General features: G+C 38.5%; 1 protein-coding gene across 3 annotated transcripts in view; it reads left to right on the top strand.

Moving 5' to 3' along the window:
• ubr2 (ubiquitin protein ligase E3 component n-recognin 2) overlaps positions 1-16,059 on the top strand; it is a 49,977-nt gene extending 33,918 nt beyond the window's left edge. For 2 of the 3 annotated variants that reach the window (XM_048205861.1, XM_048205862.1), the window contains exons 22-47: positions 440-492; positions 573-675; positions 759-807; positions 1,920-2,074; positions 2,319-2,421; positions 2,513-2,622; positions 4,186-4,266; positions 4,350-4,531; positions 4,623-4,828; positions 4,932-5,025; positions 6,637-6,795; positions 7,733-7,824; positions 7,934-8,012; positions 8,131-8,279; positions 9,530-9,585; positions 9,734-9,830; positions 9,937-10,004; positions 10,215-10,350; positions 10,461-10,557; positions 12,049-12,179; positions 12,980-13,088; positions 13,196-13,252; positions 13,340-13,417; positions 13,549-13,719; positions 14,220-14,321; positions 14,406-16,059. In XM_048205861.1, the coding sequence (XP_048061818.1) occupies positions 440-492; positions 573-675; positions 759-807; positions 1,920-2,074; positions 2,319-2,421; positions 2,513-2,622; positions 4,186-4,266; positions 4,350-4,531; positions 4,623-4,828; positions 4,932-5,025; positions 6,637-6,795; positions 7,733-7,824; positions 7,934-8,012; positions 8,131-8,279; positions 9,530-9,585; positions 9,734-9,830; positions 9,937-10,004; positions 10,215-10,350; positions 10,461-10,557; positions 12,049-12,179; positions 12,980-13,088; positions 13,196-13,252; positions 13,340-13,417; positions 13,549-13,719; positions 14,220-14,321; positions 14,406-14,547 (2,859 nt within the window). In that variant the 3' untranslated portion in view covers positions 14,548-16,059. The remainder of the gene's footprint in view (positions 1-439; positions 493-572; positions 676-758; positions 808-1,919; positions 2,075-2,318; positions 2,422-2,512; positions 2,623-4,185; positions 4,267-4,349; positions 4,532-4,622; positions 4,829-4,931; positions 5,026-6,636; positions 6,796-7,732; positions 7,825-7,933; positions 8,013-8,130; positions 8,280-9,529; positions 9,586-9,733; positions 9,831-9,936; positions 10,005-10,214; positions 10,351-10,460; positions 10,558-12,048; positions 12,180-12,979; positions 13,089-13,195; positions 13,253-13,339; positions 13,418-13,548; positions 13,720-14,219; positions 14,322-14,405) is intronic. The other variant, XM_048205863.1, reaches the window with a different exon arrangement.
• Positions 16,060-16,061: the final 2 nt, after the last annotated feature.

Below are 16,061 nucleotides of genomic sequence, written 5' to 3'. Positions count from 1 at the left end.
ACTGGTATAAAAAGGGGTAGTTTGCCCCAAAATTAAAATTCTCATCATTTACTTACCTTCATGCCATCCCAGATATGATATGACTTTCCTCAGATAAACAAACAATTTTAGGAAAATAATCCATCTCTGAGTCCATATAGTCCAAGTGAATGGCTTCCGCTCGTTTGGCGCTTGAAAAAACAAAATTGAAAATGTCCTGGAAAATGATCTCTGAAACTTATGTATAATACATCTCTTTGTTTGTACAACTTACAAATGCACAAGCCATGATAAAAGTGAAACAAATGCCATGTTTTTAAAATCTAAAATCTAAATCTAAATTGATCTTTTTCCTGAAGTTCCTGTTGACAGGCTTTTTTTCTTGAATGTGACTGCCACCTGGTGGTACTTTTTGCTAATGAATTTCACTCACTCGTCATCACTTGTCATCTGCACACAGGAGAATAAGGAAACCGGCATGGAGAGGGTCATCGATAGTGTGGCTTCGTTTAAGTGAGTGTCCTAAATAAAAGAGTCTCGTCCAAAGCCTTGGATTGGTCTGTGTGTAATCCTGTGTGAAATGTGTTGTACAGGAAGCCTGGTGTGACGGGTAGAGGACTTTATAAACTCAGGCCAGAGTGTGCCAAGATGTTCAACCTTTACTTTCACCATTACTCCAGAGCTGACCAGTCTAAGGTACGCTGCATGTTTGAAACTGAAACTCAAAAAGAACAACTGTTGAAAACCCATGTTCATTTGTTTTCTTTGTTTTCGTTCAGGCTGAAGAGGCTCAGAGAAAGATAAAGAGGCAAAATGGGGAAGATTCAGGTACTGCTATCTACATATATTTATATACTGTTAACATTTTAGGTATGGGCAAACAATTTAAACATTTCACCCAGAAAGGCATATTGCGTCATTAAAATGGGTTCTTTCGTTATTTTTGTTTATAGTATTGAATTACTTGTTGCAGTCCAAAATTTTGAAAATAAGGTGATATTAATTGGCCACTACATTTACATAAGCATAATGCCACATTAACCCATTCATAGCATTATTTGAGGGGGGAGGAGTAAAGGCAATTTTTCTGGAAAAATTAGCAATTACGTAAATGAATAAATCAAGGTTTGCTGTGCTTGTTTGTAAGGCTGCAGATTTTGCCCCAAATTTTTTGATTGTTTTAATATGGCTATATATTATTATTCTTATTATTATTATTATTATTATTATTATTATTATTATTATTATTTAATACACATAAAGAATTACTAAATACAAACTAAATAAGAAGCATTGGTACTGTAATATTTCACAGTTTAATAGAAAATAGAGTATTTAAGAAAAATAATAGAGGTAACACTTTATTTTGATGGACCACTTTAGACAATCTCCTACTTATGAGTACCTTTGCAACTACACTGCCGTTCAAGAGTGTGGGATCAGAAAGATTTTTAATGTATTTAAAAGAAGTTTCTTATGCTCACCAAGGCTGCATTTATTTGATAAATTTTATTATTAATTTAAATCTAGTAAAAATCTATTAAATCTATCTAAATTTTTTATTTGAATATATTTTAAAATGTCATTTATTCCTGTGATGCAAAGCTGAATTTTCAGCATCATTGCTGCAGTCTTCAGTGTCACATGATCATTCAGAAATCATTCTAATATGCTGATTTCCTGCTCAAGAAACATTTATTATTATTATCAATGTTGAAAACAGTTAATACATCATGAGCTGCTCATGTGTAAATGAACACAGTGCCGCACTTCACTCTGAAACATACATTGCGTATATTTATTTAATTCAAATTGCAGCCTTTGCGATTGGTTCGTGTCGCCATGTCACAATGATTTTGGTTTTATGTCAGTTAATCACGTAGCCCTGGTGATATGTGATGTCAGTGGCAAAAACTGATTTGCATGTATGTTTCTTGTAGTTCTGCCTCCACCGGTTTTGCCTCGGTTCTGTCCGCTGTTTGCTAGTCTGGTGAACATGCTGCAGTGTGACGTGTTGCTGGGGATTCTAGGAGCTGTGCTGCAGTGGGCAATGGAGCCCAGCGGAGGACACTGGTCTGAGTCCATGCTTCAGAGGGTACGTCTGCACAAACTGGAGCACTCTCTCATATTACGAACATCATCATTTTTGATAATTGCCTTGTGAAGTACATTTGCATGGTTTTCAAGTACTGTTCACTTGTTATTTAATGTTTAAATTAGTTTGTCAATTAATTTCTGGCAAAAGAAACTACCATGAATGTTATCTTGGGACATTGTACCATAATGTTAGATGTTGAATTACCACCCAAGTTAGAGCTCTGTATGAACGTGTCCCACAGGTGCTGCATCTCATAGGCATGGGCCTGGTGGAGGAACAGCAACATCTCATCAGCAGCGCAGAAGATAACGATACCAACTTCAATTTCACTCTCAAAATCTCCAGTATGTCTGTCTTCTGTCTCCATTACACACACACAAACACACCGATATACACACTTCTTATAGTTGAGCTGAACAAATTTCTTCATTGTAGGACCAGGTGAGGCTCCTTCAAACACTCCCAGTATCTTGGCTTTATTGGAAACCCTGCAGAATGCTCCTCATCTAGAGGTGCACAAGGACATGATCCGCTGGATCCTCAAGGTAAAGCTAATCCAAATCTCATTACAAAGCCACCTGTCACTAGAATGAATGTGTAAACAGCTCAGGTATCCAATAGGGGGCAGTAAATTATGACATGTTCGCATTCTTGCCAAAGTAATACATTGGTGCAGGGATGATGGAAATTTGTAGGCCAACCCAGAAGTTTGCATCACACTGGTTCCCTCAACAAAAACCCATTAGGATTTTTTTGGATTATCCCAAAAAAATAAGCTCTGTGATCAACAGAAGTTTATGATACTTGCACAATTTGTCCATCAAGATAATTTTCACAAATGAACACTTCTTTTATGAATTTTGAAGCATAAATACAATTGCCAGAAGTAAAAAGCTACACCATGGTCTCACAACTTAAACATCACCGCCATTAAGCTTCTGACAACTCTTTCAGTTTTTATCTAAAACGCATTTGAGTTTGAATAGTTTGTAAAGGCCAGTTCACACCACACAGAGAGACACCAGCAAACACAGGCGGACACGCTCGTCGGGATTTGTTATGTTAGTCAGATCAGTTATGTTACCCCTGTGGCCGTTTGTTGGCGTCGGTTGGGGTTTGTTTTCATCTGACTGAACACTTTCAAACAGTGTTTGTCAGATCTTGGAATGTCTGAGCAGTTCTATAAGATTTTCCAACAAATGGCAACAAATTCTGACATACTCTAATGTAAAAATCCTTTATTGATATGAAAATACCCCAAACCTCATGAAATTCACAGACAAATCATATACTATCGTAAACATGTTTATTAGCTTCGTGTTTCATGCGTAGAAACAGCCAGCCGCCAATAGTCATCAGATCGCATAAATCAGTGGATAATGAATAGAAATTTTGATTCTGTCTAGTAAATATTAAACTAGCTTGTGTAAATATATCAGTATTTCTCAAAGTATGCACACTTTTTGACACAAAGTCCTGACGGACGCTGTTCATTGCAGCTTTGTGAACACAAATAACCCATAGCAGCCCTGACTGAATATGAATGCATTTCAAAATATTTACCAATTGATTATTTTGCCCTCCTGACATAAATTAAGAAATTACTGTCACTGCAACTGAAGTTTATCATAAACGGTGAACAAATATCAAAGCTGCAGTATTTAATCTTTCTAACGAAACAGTTTGTCCTGATAAACTGCAGTTCTGTACATAAATTAAAGTACACACCCAGTCTTTCCCGTCGCAGAAACCACGGATTCACCCACAACCTCTTTCATTTTGTACGCCCTCTTTTCAGGAGAAAAATGATAAGAGATTCTGACTCAAAGTTTGGTGTCTGTTGGGGCTGTGTGAACATGGCATAATTTTTCATAAAACTTTATAAAATGTATTAATAATTTATTTATTATTATTATTATTAAATGTATAAGCACAACAAGGCTGTAAAAGCGGACTGATGTCATGTTAGTTAATGCATTAACTATTAACAAATGAGACCTGTTGAAGTGTTGCCATTATTATTTTAAACAGCACACAGAAAATAACCCTACCATCTGCTAGATATTTATATATAAAGATTTTCATACTTAATTTTTGTGTATCTGCAGACTGTGGCCACCATCAAGACCACGCGGGAGTGCACGGCCAGTGCGCCCCCTAGTGACAGCTCAGGGCACAGCCAAGAGGAGGTGAGCGTAGGAAGCGCAACACCCTTGCGTCATGACCCCTTAAGGTTGCAGTATTGTCTCACTGGATATATGTGTATGTGTAGACGGTGCGGGACAAGGATAAGGCGGAGCGGAAGAGGAAAGCGGAGATGGCGCGGCTCCGGAGGGAGAAGATCATGGCTCAGATGTCAGAGATGCAAAGACATTTCATCAACGAGAACAAAGAGTTGTTCCAGCAGAGCCTGGAGGAGCTCGACCCCTCTACCTCCTCCTCACTGGAGCACAGGTACACAAACACATCACGCTGCAAAGTCAAACATGGATCAAACATTAGTTTCTAGATGGTGTCCTCTAATTTCTCTTTCTTTACTTCGTAGCCCCAGTTCGTGTGATAGCGTGCTGGTGTGTGTTGGTCCACGGAGGTGGCGTGCAGGTGGCAGTGAGAGGAGGAAGGTGGTGACGTGTATTTTGTGTCAGGAAGAGCAGGAAATCAGGGCTGACGGCAAAGCCATGGTGCTCGCTGCTTTTGTCCAGCGCTCAACTGTCATGTCCAAAAACCGCAAGAGACCTCCACACAACCCAGGCATGTCATGTGTGTGTGTGTGTGTGTGTGTGTCTCTGTGTTTGGTTCTTTGTATCTCATATGTGCATGTTTGTGTTGATGAATGCAATTGTTTTCGTTACAGATAAGTATGACCCTCTTTTCATGCACCCTGACCTGTCGTTCGGCACGCACACAGGCAGCTGCGGACACATCATGCACTCTCACTGCTGGCAGCGGTAAGAATCATCATGAAAAATTAGAAACATATGCTTCCATATGCTGAAAAATGTGCTCTTTCTATCAGAGGGACAAAAGAATGTAATCGTAAATGCCCTCTTTTTTAGCACCCTCAGTTCTAGAAGTATTTTTCCCATTCATTATTAAATTGTTTCCACATATATTATTATTTTAGGTCATATAGCACTTGAAGAGATAGTAATAGATTTTGACAAAGTTTTAACCCTTTAAGAGTATCATCTTTTGAAGAGTGCTGTAACAGTGCAATATACAATGATATTATTACAATTTGTTTTAGTATGTTTAATAATCACAATAAAAATTAGGGCTGCCCTCGACTAACGATTTTTCTAGTCGACTAGTAGTCGTTCATTTAAGCCATTAGTTGACTAATCACACGTTCATGTTAATAAGCCATACATCATATAATTTATAAATAATTGAATTGCCTATATATAATACACAGCCTAATCAGTGCTCATGCGCACACATAAAGCTTGCCACAGCACACTGGCAAATGTAATGATTATGAATGTATCGTGAAAAAACAGCAAGGAGACCATCTAAACATGTTAATTTATTGATGATGTTTTCTGTTTTCGGCTGCAGAGATGAAGTCGACACTGCTGACTCGTCATCTCCGCAGTAGTGGACGTGCCTATATGCATGTTTCATACGGATTACATAGTCTGAGAATATTTATTTTCCATTTGAATTGGTTCGTTTAAAAGTACACATTTCAAGATTTATATATATATATTTCTCGTGTCTGTGAGGCAAGTATTTACTGAGTTTTGGTTCATTTTTTTATGTGCTCAGGTTCACTGAGACGGCTGAAAGCACATCCTGATTGGTTTCATTATTTTACAAAAGCAGAACGTTTTGCTGTTATTGTGAGTTTACAGAAATAAAAGTAGACCCTTTCACAGTTGGCATTACTCTTATGTGTATGACCAAAATGACAGAGTATTTGAAGTTAAATGCAAGTGATCGCACCGGTGCCTCCATGTCATGTATGGATATGTGCCTAATAATACGCACATTTAAATAGTGATAATAGTGCACATTTGTTTAAAGTGATAAGCCATATTTGAGGTCAATGAATGATAGGCGAATGTTTGGATTTTCTGTCGTTAATGATCTCTCCCTCAAGGAATGTGTGACTTCGCCACTTTCTGTGGAGTTATTTTTTCCTGCGACTAATAAAATCTTGGTCGACTAAGCCTCCTCTAGTCGACTAATGGTTAGTCGACTATTAGAGGGCAGCCCTAATAAAAATCAGTTATTATTGTTTTAATAGTCATATTAAATGGGTCCAAACCAGTTGGAATGTGGCCTATTTTTTTTTTTTAAGTTGTTGACTTCTTGTGAAGAGTATACCCAAGTGTAAATACCCGGGTATTTTAAAGTTTTTCTCAAATTGTTTAGCCCTAAAGTAAGTCTTTCCCCCCAGCTTTTTTCTATGTATATGCACTTCCCAACAAAATGACCACAATGTCAGTTTTCCCCCAATACTGTGCACCCCTAAAGTGTGTGTTTTTGTCACTATCATCATTTATCATTTTATCATTCCTTTGCATTGTAACTGTGTGTAATGTCTCCCCCTGCAGGTATTTTGAAGCGGTGCAGGCTAAAGAGCAGCGCAGGCAGCAGAGGCTACGTGTGCACACAAGTTACGATGTGGAGAACGGAGAGTTCTTGTGTCCACTCTGTGAATGTCTGAGTAACACAGTCATTCCGCTGCTGCCTCTTAATAAGACCAGCTGCAGGTACTGCAACAAACACACAGAAGAGATTGACCTACAGTTTAATCTTGGTTTGATTTAGTATAATACTTGTTACGACCGTACTGCAATTTACAAAGCTCTCAGAGTGTAAATAGACAATTAGTGTGACCTCCCAGATTAATACATACAGGTATGTGGACCTCTCTCCACATACAGGTGAAGAGTAAATGAATGGAGCGGATTGGTTGATTGTGGACCGTGTTAGTTTAATACTCATCTGTAGTAAATGTGGCAATCCTGTTGTGTAATAGAGACTAAAAGCCCCACACATATGAGCTCAGCACTGCTATTAATAAACATTGGCACATGCTAAGCACCCAGTGCACTTCACAAAACACAGTGCAGATGGTAAGACACATTATGAATATGCATCCTTTATATTTATCTGTTGAGGTGGTGCCTTTTTCAAAATCTAGTGCACCCTTGATCAAGGCATGAAAAAGGGTTAGTTCACCAAAAATTGTATTACTCACCCTCATGTCGTTCCAAACCCATAAGACCTTCATTCATCTTCAGAACACAAATTAAGATATTTTTGATGAAATCTGAGAGCTCTCTGACCCCTCCATAGACCGCAATTTAACCACTACAAGGTTCAAGGTTTAACTTTCAAAGGTGAGTAATTAATGACAGAATTTTCTTTTTTGGTGAACTAACCCTTTAACCAATGGGTTCAAGTTCATGTGGATGAGTTGTGTTGACCAACAAAAAGCTTCTTCGATTTAAATTTGACTTCTGTGTAAGCTGTGCTTCATACATTGCTATACTATTGGTGAAAGACAAGGGATTTTTTTTTTTGCATGCAAAATTTCGCCAATATTGTTCTAATATGACAACATATTTATTGCATGATTTCTGTCCTTTTCTATCAAAATATGAGGCATGAGATGGTTTTGATTGAGTTTTTTGTTTGTTGCAGCTCTGAACAGCCTGATCTGAGCCAGTGGTTGAACATCACCTCTCAGCAGATGAAAGCCCTGCTCTCTGCTCACAAGAAGACCAAGGCCAACAGTGAGTAACCTCAATCCTCAAAGATACTTAAAATGTGTCCGAAATGGCCTCGCTGTTCATTGAGTCAGTGTTTTTGAATGAAATCGAAGTGATCAATGCATGTCTGCAGGTGCTGAAGGTGTTGATGATACAGATGGTGTTAATACCTGTCCTCCGCCTGATGGCTTCAAACTGGACCACACTCCAAAGTAAAACTACATTTGAAACTACCAGTCACCCATAGTTCACTTAAACAAGCTCAAAAGTGTCCTTGTTATAAGTCAAACAAAAAAGACAACACTAATAAAGCATATTTCTATCTGTCAGCAACCCATACTCAAGCACCATAAAGGAGATGTTGACCACGTTTGGGACAGCCACATATAAAGTGGGTCTTAAAGTGCACCCCAATGAGCAGGACCCCCGCGTGCCAATCATGTGCTGGGGCAGCTGTGCCTACACCATTCAGTCCATAGGTCAGTCCAAGATAGTGTTCAACTAATGCATAATACTACCAAGTATTGAACTGGTCAGGAAATCGGCACCAAAACTTTTCTTTGGAAAATGTAAAAATGTTAAGAATTAGAATTCCTATTATCATGGAAAACCTAAAATTATCAGGGATTTTTTTTTTTAAGTTGTGATTCTTACCCTCATAATGAATATGGGTCCGTTTTGACCTGGAAGAGATGCATACAATGTTATTGGGTTTTTTTTGTTTTGTTTTTTTGGTCTTTTTGTGTGTGTGTGTGTGTGTGTGTGTGTGTGTGTGTTAATGCATCATTTTTAAGAGAGTCATCATTTATTTACACACATTTTTTTTTCCCAATATTTTTTATTGCATTTAATATCCATAATCAAAATGTAAAAAAAAAAAATAATACTTTTTGTGTTCTGGTCTATTTTGATCTGGTTGTCAACTGAGGCTTTACATGTGATGTTATGCATATATATGCATAACATCACATGTAAAGCCTCAGTTGAGGCAATTAAAATGTGCTACTCATAATATTAACATAATACTATGTGAATATATATATATAGCACATTTTATACACAATGGTAATTCAAAGTGCTTTACATGAAGAAGAATAAAAATAGAACATAAGGAATAGTAACAGTAATGAAAGTAACAGTAAATGATGAACAATTGCAGCATGAAAAAAGGGATAATCTTTTTCATCCACAGGTTTCTGCAAGTAAAATGAGTATTTTGTTTGAAAACATTTCAGAGAAATATTGATGTTGTTTTGATATTACTAAAGTGAATATAATGTAGCTTTCATAAATTTGGGCTGTTTTTGAGCAGTCATGATTTGTAACTTCCAAGGAATTAAGTCCATTGATTTTAATGTTAATACTGTTAATTTTTTCAAATTATGTTCTTGTGAATTTCATATGATATTTATTAAATTAAAATTCATAAAAATATATTTTTTCTTGCATCACAGCATTTTTTTTCTGTAGTTTATGTAAAATTTGAAATGTCTCAGAGTTTCTTAATTTTTTTTTTTTTTAATTAATAATAGGGTAAACGTAGTTCTAACATGGTTATAACATGGTAGCATTCAAAACTTTGAAATATTTGTGCATTCACTTATTAACAAGTTACTGATTAAATTCCACCGGAACTGGGAATGCAAAAAATGAATGTTTGGCGATTTTCAGTGAGTGAATTATGAGGGCTAAAAGTAAATTAGATTGTGTCATTTCATTTCTCACACAGAGAGATTGCTGGTGGATGAAGAAAAGCCTTTGTTTGGAAGTTTACCATGCAGACAGGTAATCGAACACATTTGAATAATTTTGCAAGCTTGTTATTTGAATGTATAATGAATATCAATTACTAGTTTGTCCTTTCCAAGTGAGCTCTTACATTTTTATTCTTGAGTTTGATTTGTTTGATTACCTAAATGTTTTGTGTATGCAGGACGACTGTTTGAGTTCTCTGACCCGGTTCGGCTCGGCCTGCTGGACAGCCTCCTCTCACACCACTGTACAGAATCACTTTATCAGACTCTTAGCAGGTAAGAAGTGAGCGCTACAGTCTCTTGCCACAAGCAGTTGTTTTGGCATGTGTCAAATATTATGAGAAGTAAATGACAACCCTCACTGCATTGTGTGCTTATTCAGCCCTTGTTCCTGATCCCTGGGTGGAGAATACACCATGCATTCTGGATATAGACATGTTCCACTTGCTGGTAGGCTGCCGCATCTACTATTCACATAAGCGACAGATTTCAGTGTCCTAACCTTGTACATTGCCTACTAAGTTAATAACTCAAGTTTACCACAGCCTGTTCACACCTACAAACAATAAAAATACACACAACTGTATGTGTTAAGGTTCATACTCTGACTCGATCAGTTGTTTCAGTATGACCTCTGACCCCAGTTTGTGTGTGTTTTAGGTGAGCTTGGTGCTGTCCCATCCAGCGATTCACTGTCTGGATTCCTCAGGGCTCAGCGAGGACACTGCACAACTGCACTTCCTGCACCTTGTCACTGTTGCTCACATAGTCCAGATCCTTCTAACCTCGGTGCCAGGTGAGAACCTCACCTTTCCCCTTCACAGGCAGTAACATGAACATAGAGACTTCATAGATGATTTTGAGTGTTTTCGGATATTCATGTTTGTTGACTCCTGTGTGCATCAGAGGAGGTGCGGATGGAGCAGGAGAGTGGAGGAGCAGAGAGGGAGGAGGAAGAGAGAGTGTGTATGCTCTACAACACTCTCAGGACACATCTGGGCAGGTGAAAGTGCACACAATGTTACTCCTGGCAATTATCTTTATGATTTATATCTTTCATTATGTTATTTCTCCACAAAGTCAAAAGAAGCAAATACAAAATTAAAAAAATAAAGCCAGTTTTGGAAACATCAAGAAGCTTTGCATTTTTTGTGCAATAATATGACATTTTGTCTGTTAATATTTTGAAGGGATGCACTTGCTGTCTTTATCACAAAGAAATGTCTAAAATGGTTTCTGGTAATCAAACGGTTCAAATTTTTCACCGTTCGGTTTTTATCACTGTTCTGGGGTCATAGTTTTGGTAAATAGATCAAAAGTGACAGTAAAGAGATTGTTACAAAATTAATATACTGCATTATATTCATGTTGTGCAACATTGTCAGCATGAACTTTTTTTTTTTTTTTTTTCAGCACCCCAAAACTCCACATGAACACTTTGATCAGTCGAATAGATAAGATTAAAGTGTTCACTTGCCTGTTTACTGCAATTTCAAATCGGCATATACCACATTTTACTACTCTTATGGTTGCTATGATTATGAGCTTAAAGGCACAATATGTTAGCTTTTTGGATTAAAATATCCAAAAGCCACTAGAACAATGTTATATATTTTGTTGACTTGTGTTCTTACATTATCCCAAATGTTTCCAATAATGTTTAAATCCAGAGAAATTGGCAATTTTAACCAGGACACGGACCATGTCCATGCGTCACCTATCAATGACATCATTCCCACTTTACCCTCGATTTCTGCTTTAATATATAATGTTTTATTAGACAGGTGAGCAACTGTTTGGATACATTCATTGATAGAAAACTAATCATGTTATATAGCTCAACACATTTAGTCTTATTTGAATCTCGTTTTGAAAAAGTGTGCAACAAGTGTCTCGTAGTTGCTGAGTGAATGCATAGAGTAGCATTATAACAAGTTTCAACATACAAATGTATCTAATATGATAACATTCCACTTGACCAGAAGAAGCAGAAGCACTCGTCTGCGAGATAATAAAAGCTCCACTGCTCTCGAGCCGTGTGTCGCGCTCGTCTCTCATTAGCCATCGCTCCAGCTGCCTCACTTCTTACTACAGTAATGTTAATAAATCTTTTATATACTAGCTCATCCATTATGATTTCTGCCCGAGTCCCATCGGATTCTTTTCCGCCGGCTGTAGACGTGAAGACAACACCTCCCGTCATTACGCGAAATCAAGGCGTCATCAGGCTACGCCTTTGTTTTGAATAAGCAACCTCTAGCGGCAAAAAAACTACATATTGTGCCTTCAATCACATCAATTTGGTCAAAGTATTGTTTACATGAGGTAAAGTATTGCCTAAATCTCAATATAATCGCATTATGAGGGTTCATGTAAATGTAGTCACTTTCAGAGTTTGTTGATTGCAAAACGAAGAATAAAGTTCAGTTTTTAGAGGGACTGTTTCACCCTTGCTTTGCATGACCCTAATATGAAAGCTGAATGTGTGTTTCAGTGGCTTGCGTGAGGTGAGCTCAGGCTGGCATCTGTGGCACTGCGTGAAAGCTGGAATCCTGCCTTATCTCAGGGCAGCCGCTCTGTTCTTCCACCATCTTAACGGAGCTCCAGCACCACCTGAGTTACACGGTATATGACACAAACACGTGATGACATTACACACTTGTACTTCTCCTTTTGCTGTCCTTTTATCATTTTTAAAGGTGCCCTAGAACCAGTTTCTACAAGATGTAATATAAGTCTATGGTGTGCCCTGAATATGTCTGTGAAGTTTCAGCTCAAAATATCCCATAGATTTTTTTTTTATTAATTTTTTTAACTGCCTATTTTGGGGCATCATTAACTATGCACCGATTCAGGCTGCGGCCCCTTTAAATCGCGCACTCTCCTAAAAATGAAAATAGCGACTGCTCTCTTGTCTCCGCGAATACAGTAATAAACGACGGTAACTTTAACCACATTTAACAGTACATTAGCAACATGCTAACGAAACATTTAGAAAGACAATTCACAAATATCACTAAAAATATCATGATATCATGGATCATGTCAGTTATTATTGCTCCATCTGCCATTTTTCGCTATTGTTCTTGCTTGCTTACCTAGTCTGATGATTCAGCTGTGCACAGATCCAGACGTTAATACTGGCTGCCCTTGTGTAATGCTTAAACATGAGCTGGCATATGCAAATATTGGGGTTGTACATATTAATGATCCCCACTGTTACGTAACAGTCGGTGTTATGTTGAGATTCGCCTGTTCTTCAGAGGTCTTTTAAACAAATGAGATTTACATAAGAAGGAGGAAACAATGGAGTTTGAGACTCAATGTATGTCTTTTCCATGTAATGAACTCTTGTTATTCAACTATGCCGAGGTAAATTCCATTTTTGATTCTGTGGCACCTTTAAATGATGACTGTGTTTTCAGCTGTAGGTGCGGGTGAATGGGAGGCTCTGTGTGGATATCTATGTCTGCCCTCCAACCTGTTACAGCTCTTCTACAACAATCAGGAGCTGATGGAAACTCTGCTGCAGGGGTAACCATCAATATCTAGCTAAAACTCCTCTGAAAACTCTGACATATTGGCCAGATGTGTGCTGTGGCTTGAATGAATGATGGTGTGGTAACTGTTGTGCTCTGCAGATGGTGCTCTCACCCAGGTGTACTGCAGGGTCTTCAGAGCAGCGTGGCTCTCATCAGGTGCGTCCTGCACCTCAACACTCAAATGTTCACTGCAGCTGACATTTCAAGTGCTCACCTGTTTCATTCTTTTATTTCCTGTTCTAGGTTTCCCAGAGAGTCCAATCATCTCATAGAGCTGCCATGTGACTACAGTGCTCTGATTAACCAGGCCTCCAGCTTCACGTGAGTCAACTCTGTCTAATGAATTAAAGGCGATTAATAACTAAGAGCTGCCGGTTCTTTACAGAGTCATGCGCTCCTGATTCCATGAATCAAATGATAATTGATCTTCCGTTGATCTTGCCGGCATTTAGGTGTCCTAAATCTGGAGGGGATAAGTCTCGCGCTCCTACTCTGTGTCTGGTGTGTGGTGCCATGCTGTGCTCTCAGAGCTACTGCTGTCAGACCGAGCTGGAAGGAGAGGATGTGGGCGCGTGCACCGCACACACTTTTGCCTGCGGAGCTGGAGTCGGCATTTTCCTCAGGTTTGTGCAAGCAAATGTCAACTAAAATCTGTCCATATAATGGGCAAAGTATGTAATGGATAAGGTACAGTTATCATTTGGTAAGCCGTTTGCATCGGGATCCTGAGGTTTATTTTGCAATATTAATCGACTGACTGTACATTTATTGTTATTATGTGAGAAGAGACAGCACAGAGTGTTAGGAGTCACATGACTAGCACACATATCATACATTCGGACATACTGTTTTCACATGCTGTTTTTTGCCAACTATATAGTAGGGAAGTAGGCATATTTGGATGCAGGGAGTTTTTTGCCAATCATAAATACATTACATACAATTAAGCTAAGAACTATATTATTCGTCTATTGATTTACTTCTCATAATATACATTGTTCATAATGCTGTTGCTGCTATTTCATAAAAGCCATTGTTTAAGGCACTTCACTTTTTCATGCATTTGTAGCTATTTGCGTTGTGTTTGTCAGCAGGGTTTCATTTGTTTATGTTTGTGTGTCAGGGTTCGGGAAAGTCAGGTCCTGTTCCTGGCTGGCAAAACTAAGGGCTGTTTTTATGCTCCCCCATACCTGGACGACTATGGGGAAACAGACCAAGGGCTAAGGTACATCTCTACTGCTGATATTTCACGCATATGGTTATTTCTAACAGTTGTGTGACATCAACTGTTGTGTTTCGTCTCTCTTAGACGGGGAAACCCATTACACTTGTGCCAAGAGCGCTACAGGAAGATCCAGAAGCTGTGGCGCCAGCACAGCATCACAGAGGAGATCGGCCACGCCCAGGAGGCCAATCAGACTTTGGTGGGCATCGACTGGCAGCACCTGTGAAGTCATGTGATGCATTCTCACACTCTTAACGCATAAGGGGATCCGCACAGCAGGGCTAGAGTTTGCCAAGGCGTCACCGAGGCCTCTTCCTCCACCCCTTTCTCCGTCTTTATGACAATGGATGAATGCATGACTTTTTTTCTTTTTTTTTGGAGGGGGATGGGGTTTTCTCTCCCTTTTTCTTTTAAATATGACATAAATACATATTTAAAAAGACACATAGCCAAGGTATTGAACCTTAACAATAAGGGTTCCTTCGCAACACAGATATTCTTCATAGGAATGCTATTTAATTTCTTCTCCAAGTAATATTAAATTATTTTCAAGGTATTTTGCTTACATTTATAGGTTTCTCTTATCGCTTGGGAGTTGCACAGTGGTGCTGCCCTTCAAGTAAGCACAAATGTCTCTCAGTGCCCATGCTGGGATAGCGCCACCTGTACGACACACGTTGTCCTCTTTGCCCCGTCATCTCAAATGCTGCAATACGTTTGTTAAGGCCACCTAATTATAATGTGCTCAGCAACGTTCATATAATAAAAGCCAACGCGAGGAAGATCCAGGAGCACATGAATATGTCCTTTGAATGCCTGGTTTCTGTTTGTCTGGGTTGTGTATGTTTGCGCGAGTGTGTTTTTTACGTACAGGTGTTTAGTTGGTATGTTTATAATATGATGGATTTCTAAGGTGGTCCGTTTTTACAACCGTTTGTTTCTCGTTGTTTTGCGACGCGTGTTATTTATGTGTTTCTCGCGGGTGTTTGTTGTATTCGACCTCGATCTATGGAATCATGCTTTCCATGAATTGAACTCTGAAACATGATTTTGACGTGTGTGCCGTGTTGTTGTGAATTTGGACATTTAGTTGACACTGCTGCACCATTTTTCAGCAGTAATGGATGCAGAATTGCATATCCTTAATTCAGTTTCAACGTTGGTCTCCTTTAGACTTTTTTTTTTTTCCATTCTTTATAGTGGCCTTGGCCTGAGGATTTAGTCGAAATCAAAGGTTTTATTTGTTAGAGATGCAGACGCGCATAAAAAAAAACACGTTGCTTCTTTCAGATACGAGTTTTCATGCCTCGTGCAAATCAGATGAAATGCCTGTTTCTAATGCGGTGAGCATATTTCCTGAGACACTTCCAGTGGCTGCAGCAGTGTACATCACAAACTGACTTGTTAATATGTGAATTCTTGTATAAATGGGTACATTGTACTATATTGTAAAACATTAATGAAATAAATAAAAAATAAAAAAGACTATTGTGTTGAACTGATGCATAAAATGTATTGATGAATGAGCTGATAATCCACCAGTGTAAGGGTTTTAAATGTTTGTGTTGTAAAGTACTTGTTCTGTATGTTCTAGAGCAGGTAGGCTTAGTGGCCTGATGCAGGCAAAGATGTGACCCATTTCGCCGGTTACATCTCCTCTCAGCTGTGCTCTAGTTCTGTTCAAATCTCTTGTTTATCCAGGAACGCTGCAATAAAGAGGATTAGACCCAGAGTTCAAGC

This window comes from Megalobrama amblycephala, linkage group LG10 (assembly GCF_018812025.1).
Source record: "Megalobrama amblycephala isolate DHTTF-2021 linkage group LG10, ASM1881202v1, whole genome shotgun sequence".
In the NCBI taxonomy this organism is placed as follows: domain Eukaryota; kingdom Metazoa; phylum Chordata; class Actinopteri; order Cypriniformes; family Xenocyprididae; genus Megalobrama; species Megalobrama amblycephala.
Note: the sequence above shows the minus strand (reverse complement) of the source record. Positions and strands in the feature narration are given on the sequence as shown.